Source organism: Toxotes jaculatrix, chromosome 1, assembly GCF_017976425.1.
Source record: "Toxotes jaculatrix isolate fToxJac2 chromosome 1, fToxJac2.pri, whole genome shotgun sequence".
Lineage (NCBI taxonomy): Eukaryota > Metazoa > Chordata > Actinopteri > Toxotidae > Toxotes > Toxotes jaculatrix.
This window is the reverse complement of record NC_054394.1, coordinates 28,879,500-28,894,715: the sequence shown is the minus strand read 5'-3', so window position 1 is coordinate 28,894,715 and position 15,216 is coordinate 28,879,500. Positions and strand designations below refer to the sequence as shown.

At 41.9% G+C, this 15,216-nt stretch overlaps 1 protein-coding gene across 1 annotated transcript in view; it reads left to right on the top strand.

Moving 5' to 3' along the window:
* Nucleotides 1-13,170, top strand: part of LOC121180893 (protein kinase C-binding protein NELL1-like) — a 209,276-nt gene extending 196,106 nt beyond the window's left edge. The window contains exons 17-20 of the mRNA XM_041036577.1: nt 6,014-6,207; nt 10,368-10,544; nt 10,934-11,158; nt 13,120-13,170. Of these exons, the coding sequence (XP_040892511.1) occupies nt 6,014-6,207; nt 10,368-10,544; nt 10,934-11,158; nt 13,120-13,170 (647 nt within the window). The remainder of the gene's footprint in view (nt 1-6,013; nt 6,208-10,367; nt 10,545-10,933; nt 11,159-13,119) is intronic.
* The last annotated feature ends 2,046 nt before the right edge of the window (nt 13,171-15,216 follow it).

The following is a 15,216-nucleotide window of genomic DNA, read 5'->3' as shown; positions in this document are numbered from 1 at the left end:
GTCATATTATAGCTCCTAAGCCCCACCAGAAGTAGCGTATTTAGCAAGTTCCTGGAGAAGCATTTAATTCTCAGAGCATGCTAAACATAAACATCAAAGGCAGAGAGGTGGAGTACACTGCAGAAGAAGTGGACAGTTTAGTTTGTTTAGACATTTTTTGTTGGGTCACCATTTGAGTAAAATGAATCCGAGCTGAGTATAGCTTTCGACTCCCACTAAAGAGAAAGCCACAAACTTTTCAGACCCAGCTTTCACATCTAAAAGGGGAAGTGTTTTTCTTTACATTTCTACCATTTCCATGTGCTAACTAAAAATGTGCATAGAACAGGTGGATAGAAATGCACTTTAGAGCGGCAGACAGCAGCACATGCAGATTGCACCAATTTTCACTTGGGTTGTCTCATTTTTTCTGTGTTGATATAAAAAATCAACACGTAACTCACCTCATCTGCAAATGACAGACACGTTACTCACATCAGTCAAGTCTAATTGGACGTTCAGTGAAATCTCTTCTTTGTGCGTCATTAACAAATGCCATTAGTGACGCTGCTTTTTTTTAGACTTTACAGCATAAATACAACTGTGTGTCGTTATGTGCAGATGTGTGTGTTGTGCACGGCATGTGTGCCACTCCTTAACCAGACAAGTGCATGTAGCGGTGACAGTGTATCTGCCACCTTTTCTCCTCCCACTATTGCAGTATTAGGCTGGAAGCCAGCAGGAGAAATAAGTACGAATGACGGTTTAACAGGATTTTTTTTTCCTCTCCACAATATCCCTCCAACAGCCTCTCAACCAAAGAGTGTGTGACGGCCATGTAGGAGATAGTAGAGAGCACTAGGGACGAGAATTAGTGAGACAGAAGAGGATAATCTTTCGAAAAAGCAGAAAGTCTGTGTGTATGTATATCAGTAATTGCGCACATAACCACGTCTGGCAAAGAGGTTAGGTGGTTGGTTTTTGTTTGTTTTAGCTTTTCCTTAAAAGGATGTTTCAAAAAAAATCTATGCAGAGATTCAAAAAAATCCTAAGGCTATGGTAATGGGCTGATGAAAACAATCTAACTTTAAAATCAAGTGTTAATACCCTGTGCTTTTGTGTGAAAGTGGCCCTCCAGTAAAAGGATTTGTTGTTGGTTTGGTTGTTGTTTTTCAAATGATACACTTCGTTGTATTGTTAGGGCTATAATTCATGTTTTGGGCACAGACCAACTGGCTGTGTGTGTACTCTCAGAATATCCTGCTGCTTGTCAGTTGTTGTTGTTGGAGGTTTACTGCAACAATTCATTATTGTTGTGTATCTATCTATCTGTCTATATAGATATATAGATACACACATATATGTATGTATATGTACATACAATACAAAACATATGTAGTATTATTGTCTGACATCTAAGACATAACACAACTCTTGGAGACCAGCTGGAACAGAAAACAAGATAAGACAAGATAAATATGATAAGGTAGTGTCCTCTAATAAATGAAGGTACCTGAGTGAGGCAGGTAAACAGTGCAGTATAAGGGGTGGGGTGGGAGGGGGGGTTGATGGAGGCTACAGCTCTGGGTAAGAAGGTGTTCTTCAGTCAGAGCAGATCAGGCTTTGATGGTTCTATATCTCTTCCCGAATAGCAAAGGGACAGACAGACAGTGACCTGGGTGGGTTGGATCCTGATTCCGCTGATGTCGCTTGCCTTCTTGTGTAGACAGCTAACATACCACCCAGACCAAGTCCTTCCAGCTTTCAGCAGTGCAGCAGGCATGCCACACCGCGGCACAGTGGCAGAGGACACCCTCTATGAATCTCCTGTAAAGGTTTACTCGGAGCTCAGAGGGATGTTTGGACTGTTTGACTTTTCGTAGGTAGAAAATCCTCTGCTGAGCTTTCCTTACCAAGTGGGAGGTGTTAAGGGACCACAAGAGATCTTTTGTTATATGGATTTCCAGGAATTTGATGTTGTTGACGCTCTCCACCTCCTCACCTTTTATGTGGAGACGGGGATGTGTGGTCTTCCTGGTTCTCTTAAAGTCCACAATAATCTCCTTGTTGTTTTTTGTGGTCTGTAAGTGAGAAAATCCATAATCCATAAGCAGAGTGAAGTGGCTAATCCCAGGTTGTTGAGTTTGTCTAACAGTTTATGGGTGATTATAGAATTGAACGAGGAGCTAAAGTCAATGAATAGCATTTACCTGCTGTCTTTTTGGGCACAAGGACGATGATGATGGATATAAGACAGATGGGGACTACAGCCTGTTGCAGGGAGAGGTTAAAGATGCTGGTGAAAGCCCCTGCGAGTTGGTCAGCACATGACTTCAGACACGTGACACCCAGTCTGGTCCTGCTTTTCATCAGGGTGGATCTCACCTGGTAGCGCTGTAGGGAACATGCTCCTCCTTGGGTGGTGTCATTTGAGCTGTCTGTGTGGATGAGCTTGGTTCAGGTCCAGAAATATTTAGTCTAAAGTACACTGCATTACTGTGTTTTGTTCTTTTTTGTGTGTTCTGTTGTGCAGTGCTGTGTGCGTGTTTATATGTTGGATACATTAAGATTTGTACAATACCTTGTGTTACGGTACATCCTGTCATAATATTTCAGTGTGGTGTATTGAAACAGTGAAGTATTATAAATGGTAAAAGTAGGTTGTGTTCAACTGTCACAATATGCTGTGTTGTTTTCACTCATGTTTTTTTCATGTTGGATTGTATTGTGTTCTGCCTTGTTGCGGCGCAATGTGTCGAGCTGGCTATGCTGCGATGCAATACATTTCTTTACACCGTATTGTGCTGCATTGTGTTGCATTGTATATTGTTGTGGTGACGACCAGAGCAGCTGCAAGCAGCAGAGCTTTTTCTTTATTGCTTTGACTAAGAGCTGCATGGACTGCATCTCAAAAAGTGTTTATTATGCCTAATGCTTTAGGGAGAGACAGGTGGCTTTAATAAGCAGATTGTGCATAAAGATGAGGATAATACACCATAAACTCACTGTCTCCCTGCGCGACAGTGTGTGTGTGTGCATCATTTTTTCTCTTCCTGTGATGCACATGACCTTTCCATATGGGCTGCCTGGAGACATACCAAAGAAATGTAATTTAAATACTCAAATACAGAGCTTTCTGATGCCTTCTAATTACCAACATCTGTCATAGGGATTTATTTGTTTTGTGTATCTGTGTGTGTGTGTGTCTATGCCTGCATGAATGCGAGTTGTCATGTACATGCACCGCAGGATTAGTGCGTTCATGTTTAACAGCACATGTAGGTGTGAGTGGAAGTTTTTCATATGGTTGGCTGTGCTCAGCTGAGTCCTCCTGGGGCTTTTGTGTTTGCTTGTAAGACAGTATTTCACAGCCAGCATGTAAGAGTACGCTTCATCAGCGAGCAGCAGCTTGTGGCTGTGGTGAATGTAGCATGAAGAGCATTAATCCTTCACCAGCGGAGGTACAGTATATCTGACTGGCTGATGGGAATTTCATTTAGTGTATGCAAATAGTCTGTCGCAGGCACAATAAATTCTCTGCGGAGCTGTTTTCCTCTCTCTGTATCCAGCAAACTTCATTAGAGTGTGCATTCAGCACTGTCACTGTGTATTGTTGTTCCCGGTGAGGCCGCAGCATTGACCAAAACCTCTTGTCCACCCAGAGCAGGTCTGCCTGCCGGACACCACTCATCATTCTCCACTGGAGAAAGCAAAAATTTAGCCTGCTTGGTGTTCACAGTGTGAGCAACATGGGCCAGCGGCTCTAAACATTTTGATGTAACTGTCTGCTGGAGGTGCAAGTCAAGTATTTTTGCTGCTTTGGTGTTACATTGCTTTGACAAGTTCATTTTACCAGCTTGTAAGTACTAATTTGGAAACCTGAAATTCAGGTTTCACTTTGGCTCTCTATAGCATAATATGACATGTAATTCGACAGCTGTAGCACACGCTGCGAGCACTGGACAGACAGAAGTACTGTATGTGACTATCTGAGGGTCAAATCCAAATATTATAAAATTGCTGCTTTTCTGGAGTATTGACGCAGGGACGGAGGATAAGTGGGCTTACTTAGAAAACAATAGGTTGAATGCCCGTTGGTGTTTTGCCTATGGGCATTTTACCTTGCTATAATAGCATTAAGCTTAAACTTGTGACAGCTGAGCCAAGTCTGGTTATACTGTACACACTGCATGAGCAGGAAAACAGGGAGGTGTGGAAACCAGGCTTCTTAGACCAGCTGACAGTCTCCACAGTTTCCCACCTCAGTCAACATTGTATAAAGTAAATGTAATGCTTGTTGACCGTGTTGCTCACAGTGTGAGCGTGGTTAAAGTTAAACACATGAATTCCTTTTTAAAAAAAAAAAATTATTTAGTTCTAGTTTTTCTGGCTTTGTTCAGGTAACACTAGTAGTGTGCTGTCAGTGTAGTGTGGGTGTGATCGATGTCTGCATGCGGCAGGTGCTGGCAGGAGAGCAGAGCTACCGTCGTAGGGACTTTGGTCTTTTTCTCTCTGAACAGCTCACATTTAGTGAGGATAAAGAGAGTTAAATGTCATGGCTTGATAAAATGGTAGGGACAGACCTTTGACACCGTTTCCTGTGCCATGCTGATAAAAGTAGATGAAAATGCAGTCTGTCCTCTCTGTTCACGTTGGCTCTTTTGGTTTATAGAAAGGAAAAGTGGGAAAGAAGCTGACTGAGCAGATGCCTCATTCCTTTGATGATTCTTCTGAATCCACTAAGGCTATGATTGATGTGACTGAAGCTGTGATGCCAGTATGTATGCAAGCTATACTCTTGTATACGGTGAAGGGTAGTGTAATATATTGTTACACTTCCCTCAAATTGTAATTCAGGTCATTTCCACTGTACCTTAAATGTATTTAAGGGATGAGGAAGACAACGCAATGTTTGATTAACAGTCAGAACCTGAGACGTGCATAATGTCCACATATCTCACAGGTTCGGTGCTTTTTTTTTTTTTTGCACTCCATTACACAGCAGCATGTGAGTAATACCGTGCAGATGGGGAAAGCTACTATTAATTTGATTCATTAAACTGAAGAAACATCTGTACTAAAACACAGCTGCAAGCCTGCTGCTAAAGCTCCCCTGCCTAACTGACCACAACAGCCTGTTATTTCACTTTCTACTACTACAGTACCTGAATGCTATTAATTTGAAGGGATGATTAAAGCGACTTGGGGAACACAAATTATTACAAATATTACACTTGATACCTGTCGAGCTCCATAATAATGTGAAGAAAAAGAAGATTTAATTAAAAGTAAATGTGCAGCACATCTACCAGTTAGGTAAGACTAAGAGATGTGATTCATTCAAAGTGGCAAGCAAAGAGTAGTATATTGTATGTTTTTTTTTATTTTTATTTTTTTATGAGGCAGGGTTGTGTGTCAGTCAAATTAACTGTTTATTATTCACAAAAGAATATTTATGTTTGAAATGTACTTTACAAAAATGTAACATGTTTTTCTACTGACAAGTCTGTGGTTTAAAGGCAGTTCTCAAATTTTATATGCTGCTAAATAATTTTACCCATTAAAATAGGCAGAATTATTGTTTATTGTTTTGGTTGGGACCAAAAAAGTCCTGAGCTTCAATACACAGCCCCGTGTCATGTTGTTTGAAGTCTCAACTTTAACAAAATAATTTCAGAGGCAAGCATGTTTTGCATTTCCAAGCTGATGGAAATGGTCTCACGCTGAGAGAGAAAATGGAATATAATAGAATACAACGAGCAAACATCATAACTTGCATAAAGACTTGTATGAACAAACTTACCCGGTGCAGTCTGTGTTTGCTTGTTTTCTGATGCTGCTATGTTTAACTTCCCACTTCTTATTGATCTGAGTTTTCCCCAGAAAAAAATAATTTGTCCCTGTTTTATATGTTGTATCCACAACAAGACTGTCAAACTGACTGTGAGACACACAAAATTACTTTCCTACGGTACTACGCACAACAAATGACAGGTAAGCAGTTATTTAATATGGCTTGCTCTTTGTCTTACAGACATCGATGAGTGCAGTTTGCAGACACACACCTGCTGGAATGACAGTGTGTGTGTGAACCTCCCGGGAGGCTACGACTGTGTGTGTACATCTGGTCCGGGTTGCAGCGGCGACTGCCCACAGGAAGAAGGAATCAGACGTAATGGAGAAGACTGGAAACCCAGCTTTGACCGCTGCGCTATATGCTCCTGCAAGGTACAGAAGAACATCCACATATAAATCCAGTATACTCAGTCATACTGGGTTTCACAGCCTGGTGGAGGATCTTAACTTAGGGTTTTCCTCACAGCTGTGACCTAAAACTCTACCTCTTTTCCATGACTTCCTGAAAGTAGACTGTCAAGGATATGTGTGTATATATATTCTTAAGAATAAGTATGTGAGAATGTTCCTTTTTCTACAAACTTTAAACTGCCACCTTTGAAGTCTACAAAATGTTTGGCACTGAAAAGAGAAATTTTAGGAGAAGCACCACTTGCTAATCATCCAGGCACCACTGAAGAAGGCAAAAGAGAAAAGACAGAAAGGAGGGACAAAACCAAGGGCAAGCACCAATACGAAGGAGGGACAAAACCAAGGGCAAGCACCAATACGATATGCAAATTACTTATCAAATTCCTGAACAGTCTGATTTTTACAGAAATTCATGTTAATTTACTTCCTTTCACCTTTATGGCACGCGTTTGATATTCCAGAAAACCCAAGATGACTTAATGGCTTCTATTGTAATCACTGTTAAAGACACACACAAACATGTAACTGACTGTCCAGGGTTGATTTAATTAACATCTGTATAATTAGCTATGAAACAAACACCAAAATATCGGACGTTTCTGATAATTATAACCTCAGGAGAGCAAAAATAAGCATCATACAGGGTCGACTCAAGGGAAAACAACACCTCAGTGGTCCCATCTGTTTGTCATTAGCCTGCATTACATTCAGACAAATATTTGTGGCAGTTTAACAACTCATTTCTGTGCCCAGGAATCAGAATGAGGTGCTGCAATGTGGCTGCAGGAAAGTGAGATATTGATCAGGTTTGTCTTTGCGCAGGTGAAGCTCAGCGAGTGAGATTAATAGGACACAGGCACAGAGGGTTATTTGGAATAAAATGACAGAGTATACCAACAGGACGTTTCACATGAACTACCCTTGTAAATACCAAGGGTAAACTAAGGCAAATTGTTCTATAGTTGTGCATTGTGAGTTATGACATTTTACTTCAACTCTTGTTAGTAAACTCATCCGAATTACTTGCTTTTCTCTGTCATAGTATGTGTAACCTGTTGCCACCATGCTGGTTCAGTGACTTCCATTATTTCCATCCTGCAGTGGCTTCCTCCGCACGTTGTTTCCTCTGCAAGAAGTTCATATGTCAACTAAACCGAACTTAGGTCCAGTTCATGTGACATATACTTAGAGACAGGTGACCATTTGGGCGTGAACATCGTCTGCTGCATCCCTCTTTCTTTCCATTGCTGTTTGTCCTTCGGCAGCCACGTTTCCAGTAAAGAGTTGTTTTGTTGACATTTCATGTATTTCAAAAGCATAATAAGTAAATGTCTGCAGCTCCCTTATGATGTGTTAACAGATACTTTGTGGCTGAACTCATTTTCTTCAGTGTATGCAGAGAGCTATCTTACCTTCATTTTGTATGTGTAGTATTCATTCTCATGCTTCACAGACTTTGGCAGAGAAGTGACATAAACAAAGAAGAACAACTAGCTTTGCTACAATACGTGAAATGCAGCATTACATATTTATTTATTGTAAATTGCCAATAAACATAGGCATTTACATACGTTCACAAGGGAATTTCACGATTCAGAGACGGAGAGCCAGCACGTAAAGACAGCTGAGCTTAGAAAAGAGACACGATTGAGCTGGGAGATGCTCTGCTCACCCTGGGGATCAGTGTTCAGGATACCCTGAGGACCCATGGCCCCTGCTGGCTTTCATTCTAGCTGTGGAATCATGAGTTGAGTCAGATGTGACATGCTCACTGAATGTAAACAGGCAGTGATCTGGGTTCTGGGGACCAAGACTGAAAACCAGAGGTCTGGTGGCTGTGAAGCTGTGAGTGAAAAAGACAGAGGTGGGTAAGGAAGGAAAGACGTTTCAGAAACTCTAGCATATGAAATGAAAGCTGGAAACTTCAGCGTGAGCATCTTTCTTATTTAACTTTCCCAAAAGACTTATGTAAAGAAAACTGAAAACAATAAATGTACTTAAATAGGAGAATTCGATTTTAACATTCTACAAGAGTGACCCCACGGGGACCAAAAAAAGCTCCTAAATTAAATTACTTTCAGAGTGGAATACCTCTGAAAACAAGTCACATCTAATGACAAAAAAAAAAAATAAAATGAAATAATTCGCAGTCATCAAATTCATCATAAAGTAGCTGTCATCAAAGGTGCCATAAAAAAAAGCAGTAATGTTGTTTTGGCTTGCACAACAGTGCAACATTGGCATGCAGGCCCGGTCATATCTCTGGTGTTAAAATGAACAGTCTGACTTCGTATATCCTGCCAGCACGGTACAATTGGCAGTAATTTCCCAGCAAGTTCAGGGCCGTAACTGTAAAGACCAAGGCCATCGATACTGGCAACCCGGGACTCAGTGGTTACTGTAGCAGGACAATATGCATCGATAAAACATTGGCTCTGTATTGCCCTTTTAATGGTATGCGGAATGATTTTATGGCCTCCATACATTTTCTAACAGCCATTTTATGTAACATTTTTACATCTCCATTACACAGGCCAGACAGTGCTGGCCGTGCAGAGTAAAATGGCCCATAAAGTTTTCTGTGGGTAGAGACGGACAGCCAGGGACACGGTGGCTGGAGAGTCTCACAGATCCGGCAGATTCCTCTGCATTTGACTTTGTATTCCAGCCCAGACGCCAAACTTCTAACGCATTCTCGCTGCATTCGCTGCTCTAATAAATTGCTGTTAGAAAATGGAGATTTGAGAGTTGCTACAACACATTAAACTCCTCTGGAAGTATACTGGCCTTGAATAATTTGCCTGAATGATCCAGTGTGCAAAACTATTAGCTCGCTCTACCTGACAGGGTCTGAAAGAGATTTCAGATACACACCCTGATCATATCCCATTGTCTTGGATTTGTCTGATAGGGGTCTTTAAATCCTAATTCTAATATGCCTTTTTTAAAAACTGGGTTTCAGCATTTTTGCAATACACCACTTTCCTTTCAAAAAAAAAAAAGAAAAGCCAAGCATTCAGTGTTCTCTCCAGGATTGTATGGTTTTCAGAGATGAAAATGATTTGAAACAACATTCAGGGCATTAGGAAATCCTTCAACACTGTACCCAAACTGATGAAAGCTGTTGAACACAGGGTGAAAATCTGTCTCTATTTTTTCACCTCTGCATTTTATTTTTCCTACAGACCACAGGCTAACGACACAAGTGTATTTACATATTCTCAATTCTGATGCTGAGTATATACAACAGAGAATTACAGAGAAAATAGGTTGGCTAGTTTATTTGTCATTCCATTGATTCTTTTGGATGAGGAACAGAGTATTGAGTATTCCCTCTCGTTGGCTGAAGTCTTTGCGGTGTGTTCAAGTGCAGCTTTTAACATTAGACGTGCCATTTACAATAATGGGCAGGATTCACAGCTGACAGGATTTTCCATTACGAACAGTAATGTTTTTCAAAAGTTTTGCAACCCTCTAGCATTATCTTGGTCCTCTCTGTGCCTCTGTGAGTTTGTGCCTGTTTGTCAAAGACAATGAGGCATAGTACGGGCAACAAAGGGACAATTTCACTTAGAAAAGATTTCAAGCTTTACTTGTTCACATCAGTATAAACTCCTTATTTCATTTTTATATAAATCGTAGTGGGTAAAGTTTATGAACGTGACGTCCTTACGTGAAGGCGCATGTTATGTGGTTATTGTTTCAGTATTAGTGTTTGGTATTCAGTTTCTGAACGGTGTGGGCACAAGCCAACAGTTTGGTGACGCCGTCTTGTTGCGCATTTGCGGCATCTATGAGCGGGGCTGTAGCTGCAGCCGACTTGTCCTCCCTTGTAATGTCTTTGGTTCAAAATTCAGATTGTACTTGTAGGGAATATTTTCACCTGACATTTTGACCGGCGGGGTTAGAAAATAGCGGCAGATTTTAACGGAAACCCAGGTCACGGTAATGCGATATAACGGGGTAAAATGTGTCTCTACAGCCCAGGATATGAAGTGAGATGAAACTCGAGTCTATGCTGACATTATTTCTTTGAAGTCAGTCACTTATGTCAGGGCCACTATCATGACCTAAGTCTGTTTAGTCCCTGACCGCTGTGACTGTTGTGCTCTGTTGTGCAGGACGGGCAGACGTACTGCAGGAGGAGACCCTGTGATTGCGGAGACCCAGACGAGGATCTGTTCTGCTGTCCTGGTTGTGACAACAGGCCCAGCAGCCAGTGTCTGGACCAGAGTGGGCGCACACTCTACCGCAGCGGAGCATCCTGGCTGTACGGCTGCCAGCAGTGCCGCTGCATGGTCTGTACACACGAACACGCACTGACACGGAGCTACATGTGTTTTGACAGCAGGAATGAAAGCTGACCTTCATCTTAAATCCCTGAGTGTGGTGAAACAGATTTGTTAGAAGAAACAGATGACATCAAAGAAAACAAACAAAATGTTCTCATCAACACGAAGCACATGGCCCTGATCTGCTCTGTGTGTGTGTGTGTGTGTGTGTAGAGGGCTCAGATAATTACCACCTCTCTAATTAGAGACGTGGAAACAAATCAGCGTGTGAGCTTTAACTGCATTTGCCGGATCAGCTGATTCACACACAAAAACCAGCAGACCCAGTAACATTTCTGACAAATTCTTTTTTTTTTTTTTTTTTTTTTTTTACCTCTCTCTCTGTGTCTGTGCAGGAGGGGGAGGTTGACTGCTGGCCTCTGGTTTGCCCCGTGTTGATGTGCGAGTACACAGCGGTGGCGGAGGGTGAGTGTTGCCCGCGCTGCGTCACAGACCCCTGCTTGGCCGACAACCTGTCGTATGACATCCGGCAGACGTGCCAGGACCCTGCAGGCGTCACCCGCCTCAGTGGCGACACATGGCATATGCCCAACTCGCCCTGCACCACCTGCAAGTGTAAGGTAAGCCAAAGAAACAACAACCACTATGAAGGGTTGCATCTGTTGTTTGTCCATCCCTGCAACTAGATCACTGTAAAGGTAGTTTTTCGATATGAAAATCTCATGCAGTTACAGAGGCTTGATTCAGTTCATACTACAGTTTTTAAATTCCTGTTCCCAGTAACTGTTGGCATTACAGGAAATTGGTACTGCAGAAAATCCTTGGAGGTGGAAACAGGGGTGCAGCGGGTTTAGCTAATGCGCGCTGGAGGATATGTGACGTCTGCTTGTCTGTCTTCCAACATGAATACAAAAAAATCTGACTGCCACAGATGATGTAAGGGACATTTAATCTCAAAAGAACATAATGAGCAGATCACTGTGTCAGGAACATGTCGCCATAACTCAGATCATCTCCACACATTTAGTAAAAATAATGTGGGAGTCTTTCTTTTTTTTAATCAAAAATTAGCCAGAAGAAGCACATCAAATATAACCAAAATCAGCACTGCACTTGATTATTTTGAATAGTGGTTATATAAACTGTATCAGTAGACTTTATATGCATTTACAACACTTTTTTTTAGCTCAACAAAACATACAGCATAGGCAGCTACAGCAAAAGGCACCATGCTCTGTTGTAACAACAAGTGGTTATAGCTACTGTTGGAGCGCAGACCTGCTCGTCAGTCACTCTGCTGCTCTGTGATTGGTTGGTCACTTCAGAAACTTTGAGTTAACTTAAAGGATGAGACTGGTGATATGCCATACTCTTTTTATTGTCAACAAATCCCATAAAAGGACCAAAAGTGTGGTTAGTCTGTCTCTCAATCTGAGTTCCACAGCATTTTCTGTGGAGCTGTAGCCCATTCACTCCTACTGAAGATGTAAAGTTTTAAAAACGGACTACAAACATGTAGTTTCATCCAAAAAAAAAAAAATGCTTGTTATTTTTCTAAGCCTGCAGGACACTGCAGACAGTGTACATGTTCAGTGGGTTCATATATATTTGGTGCTGTGGTGAATATTTACAGCAGGAGGACAGTGCATGTGGGGCTGACTCAAAATAAACTTGCCCATGTTCGTGGTAATGAAGGAACATGTCACTCAGTGCAACGGTGCTGTTCACTTTGTGTTTTTCTTAGTTTTTGGACAATAGTTTTGTCACAGAGGAATAACGATGTTTGGATTCACAGACAATAGTTGTTAAGACGATCAGTTTATTACTGGTTTGATCTTTTCATGGGATTTGTAGACAGTAAAAAAGTTTAGAATATGAACAGACTCATCCTTTAACCTTGCATGTGCCATTATGTGTCACAGCTGTAAAGAGCCTGTCTCGTGGCAGAGGGCACAGACCCCATTACCCTGGTCAGTAATCTGTCCTCCTTCCTGATGACCAAAGAAGTATTGATCCATGCAGATAGTTAATGTGCTGAGTTTTTGAGCTATTGGCCTCTGAAACCCTTTTCACACGGACTATTTTTCAGTAGAAAGTAGCTCCAATGGAAAGTGTGACACTGTGACAGTGAGGTCTGCTGATTATCCAGAATAACTGGGACCTTGTCTGGGGAAAGACATACTGCTGCTCAATTTCTCAAATATGTCACCGTTGGAAACACACGTCCTAAATTCTGCTCACTTCCAATGTACTAGAGTGGCAGCATAAATCTCAGAGATGGATATCTCAAAAGCACAGCAGATAATCCCGAAAATGAATGACTAGACTGGTGGTAGGAGAAAAACACAGTATATTTTTACAAGCACTAGTCAGTTTATAATTTTTGCAAACTGGCCCTTTACTGAAACTGCAGCATCCCTCTGTGTTAAGGTTCTATAATTTTACTGAATATGGCCACCCAGGCTCTGATGTGTGATCATGCTGGTACATTCAACATGTAGAGCATATTATAATTGACTACTGTTCATTTAATACTTTAATACTTTTTTTCTTTCCTGTCTCTTCATGCTACGCTGCTCAGAACGGGAGCGTTTGCTGCTCAGTGGATCTCGACTGCCTTCAGAACAACTAAAGCTCTCCTCCTCCTGTCCTCCCCCCATCCTCTCTCAATACGGGACTGCCGCACCCCCTCCTCCATTTGATGACCCTCCCCTCGGATTCATAAGACAGACTCACGCACACACGTGCATGACAGTGTGTGCATAGAAAATACAAACACACACTGGACAGACTGGGGTGTCGAGGCTGTGCTTCTTTGCCGTAACTCTGTAGACAGTGTGTGTGTGTGTGTGTGTGTGTGGCTCAGGAGGAGACTGAGGCTATAGTCGCTCTCACAAAAGTCACTGTGTTGTGTATGTATCTTTGTGTTCTTTCTGTTTCACTACGTCTCGGGGAAACCTGTTTAGCGTCAAATGTCAAATCAGAAACCAGAGACAAGCAGCTGAGTGTTAAAAGTTGTCATAAAGAATAGGATTCACAGCTGGACAGAGGTCGTGGTGGTCCAGCTGTCTCTGTTACCTGATCACAGGCGGACTGTTGCTTGGTCACCTAGAGGAAGTGGTCACAAACATTTATCGTTGTGGTGATCAAAGGTAATGCATCTTCTTTAAAGTGCAGTTTTCTGTCACTGAAACAGGAGGTAGTTTAATGTTAAACCAAAACCTTGGAAAGTAAAGAAAATCGCCTCCAGCAGTGATGCAGTGGGTTCAGTTTCCTATAGAGCCAAATTCTGTCTTGTGAGATTGGCATTTTCATCATCTTTCACCAAATGTTTTTCATATTTTACCCTGGCAAAAACCTTACCCTAACCTTTGGGATGTCCTGATGGATTTTTTCATAATGTGTCCACATCAACTGTGTGCTGCAAGTTTGTGGGAAACGGGTGAAAAATCTACCTGTGTTAATTTTTAAATCTTTTAAATCTTAATTTAAAGTTATTTCAGATTATAGAGTTATGGTTTTCTGGCCAAACATGCCATGAAATGCATCGTCAATATGACCAAAAAAAAAAGCAAACAGTATTTCATTGCAGCCCTCAGTAACCTGCACTTCATTATTACCTAGGTCGGTTGTTCAGTTGGAAAATTTGTTTCAGCTCATGGTCAGAATGTTTTCCATCATGATCTGAAATGGACCACTACAAGTTAAACTGCAAATTTGGATACATATTTGTTTTTTTTAGTCTTCATTTGTATTTTAACTTATTTTTTTTTGAGGGCAGTAGCTTGGTGGTGAACAATTACTGATCTAAAAAATAAGGGTTCTGACTGCTGCATTGTTACTTGTGGCCCATACCAAAGCCAAGGCCATGGGCTGAAACACATTAGCTTCTTAATGAGGTTGTTCTCAATACTACAAGTGTTGATGAAGCATTGATTGAAGCTTTCAGATGCAGTTGGATGGCACTTTCTACAAAGTAGTTTGTGTCAAGCTCACTGCAGCCTTCAGTCTTCGGGTCCTTTAAAATGACCCAGCTTCATTAGCCACATCCTTCAGAGGACCCAGGCTCTGAATTGGGATATAGCTGTTATCTGCTCTGCTAAGCCATTAACACTTCTGTCTCCACGCTTTCCCTCAGCCTGTCCCCTCTTTGATTAGGTTGCCTGCCAGAGTTATGTATAACGTCGACAGTCATGATATGAAAAGCATGTGAAAGCAATGTGATGGTGCACAGCAGAATCCTGCAGGCCAGAACAAGCACCAGTCGTAGCTGTTGATTAAATCGGCACAGCTTGTGGTGGGTTGGACTCCTCTGGTGTCTCCCAGGGCTCCTCAGCTGTGAACCATATGGCACACACCAAGTGTGGCACAGAGACATGAAAAAAAGAGAAAAAGAAAGAGGGTGGATAATTAAAGCCATGTCACACGGGGCTGGATTTGAGTATGTCAGGAGGTCACCAAGTGTCGAATCTGTTTACAGACAGCCAGGCTTATTAAGGCAGGAGAGTCTGGTGCTTCTCCTGCTACAGTTCATACGCTCGCAGCTCTGACGCTGCTCTGCCCTCCTGCCCTGTCCTCTCTTCCACACCTCTCGCCATTATCCTCAAGCTCGAGAGCACTAACGTTTCCCTTAAGTGTCGTCGTTATCACCCTGTATGTCCATCACTGTTTTTCTCTC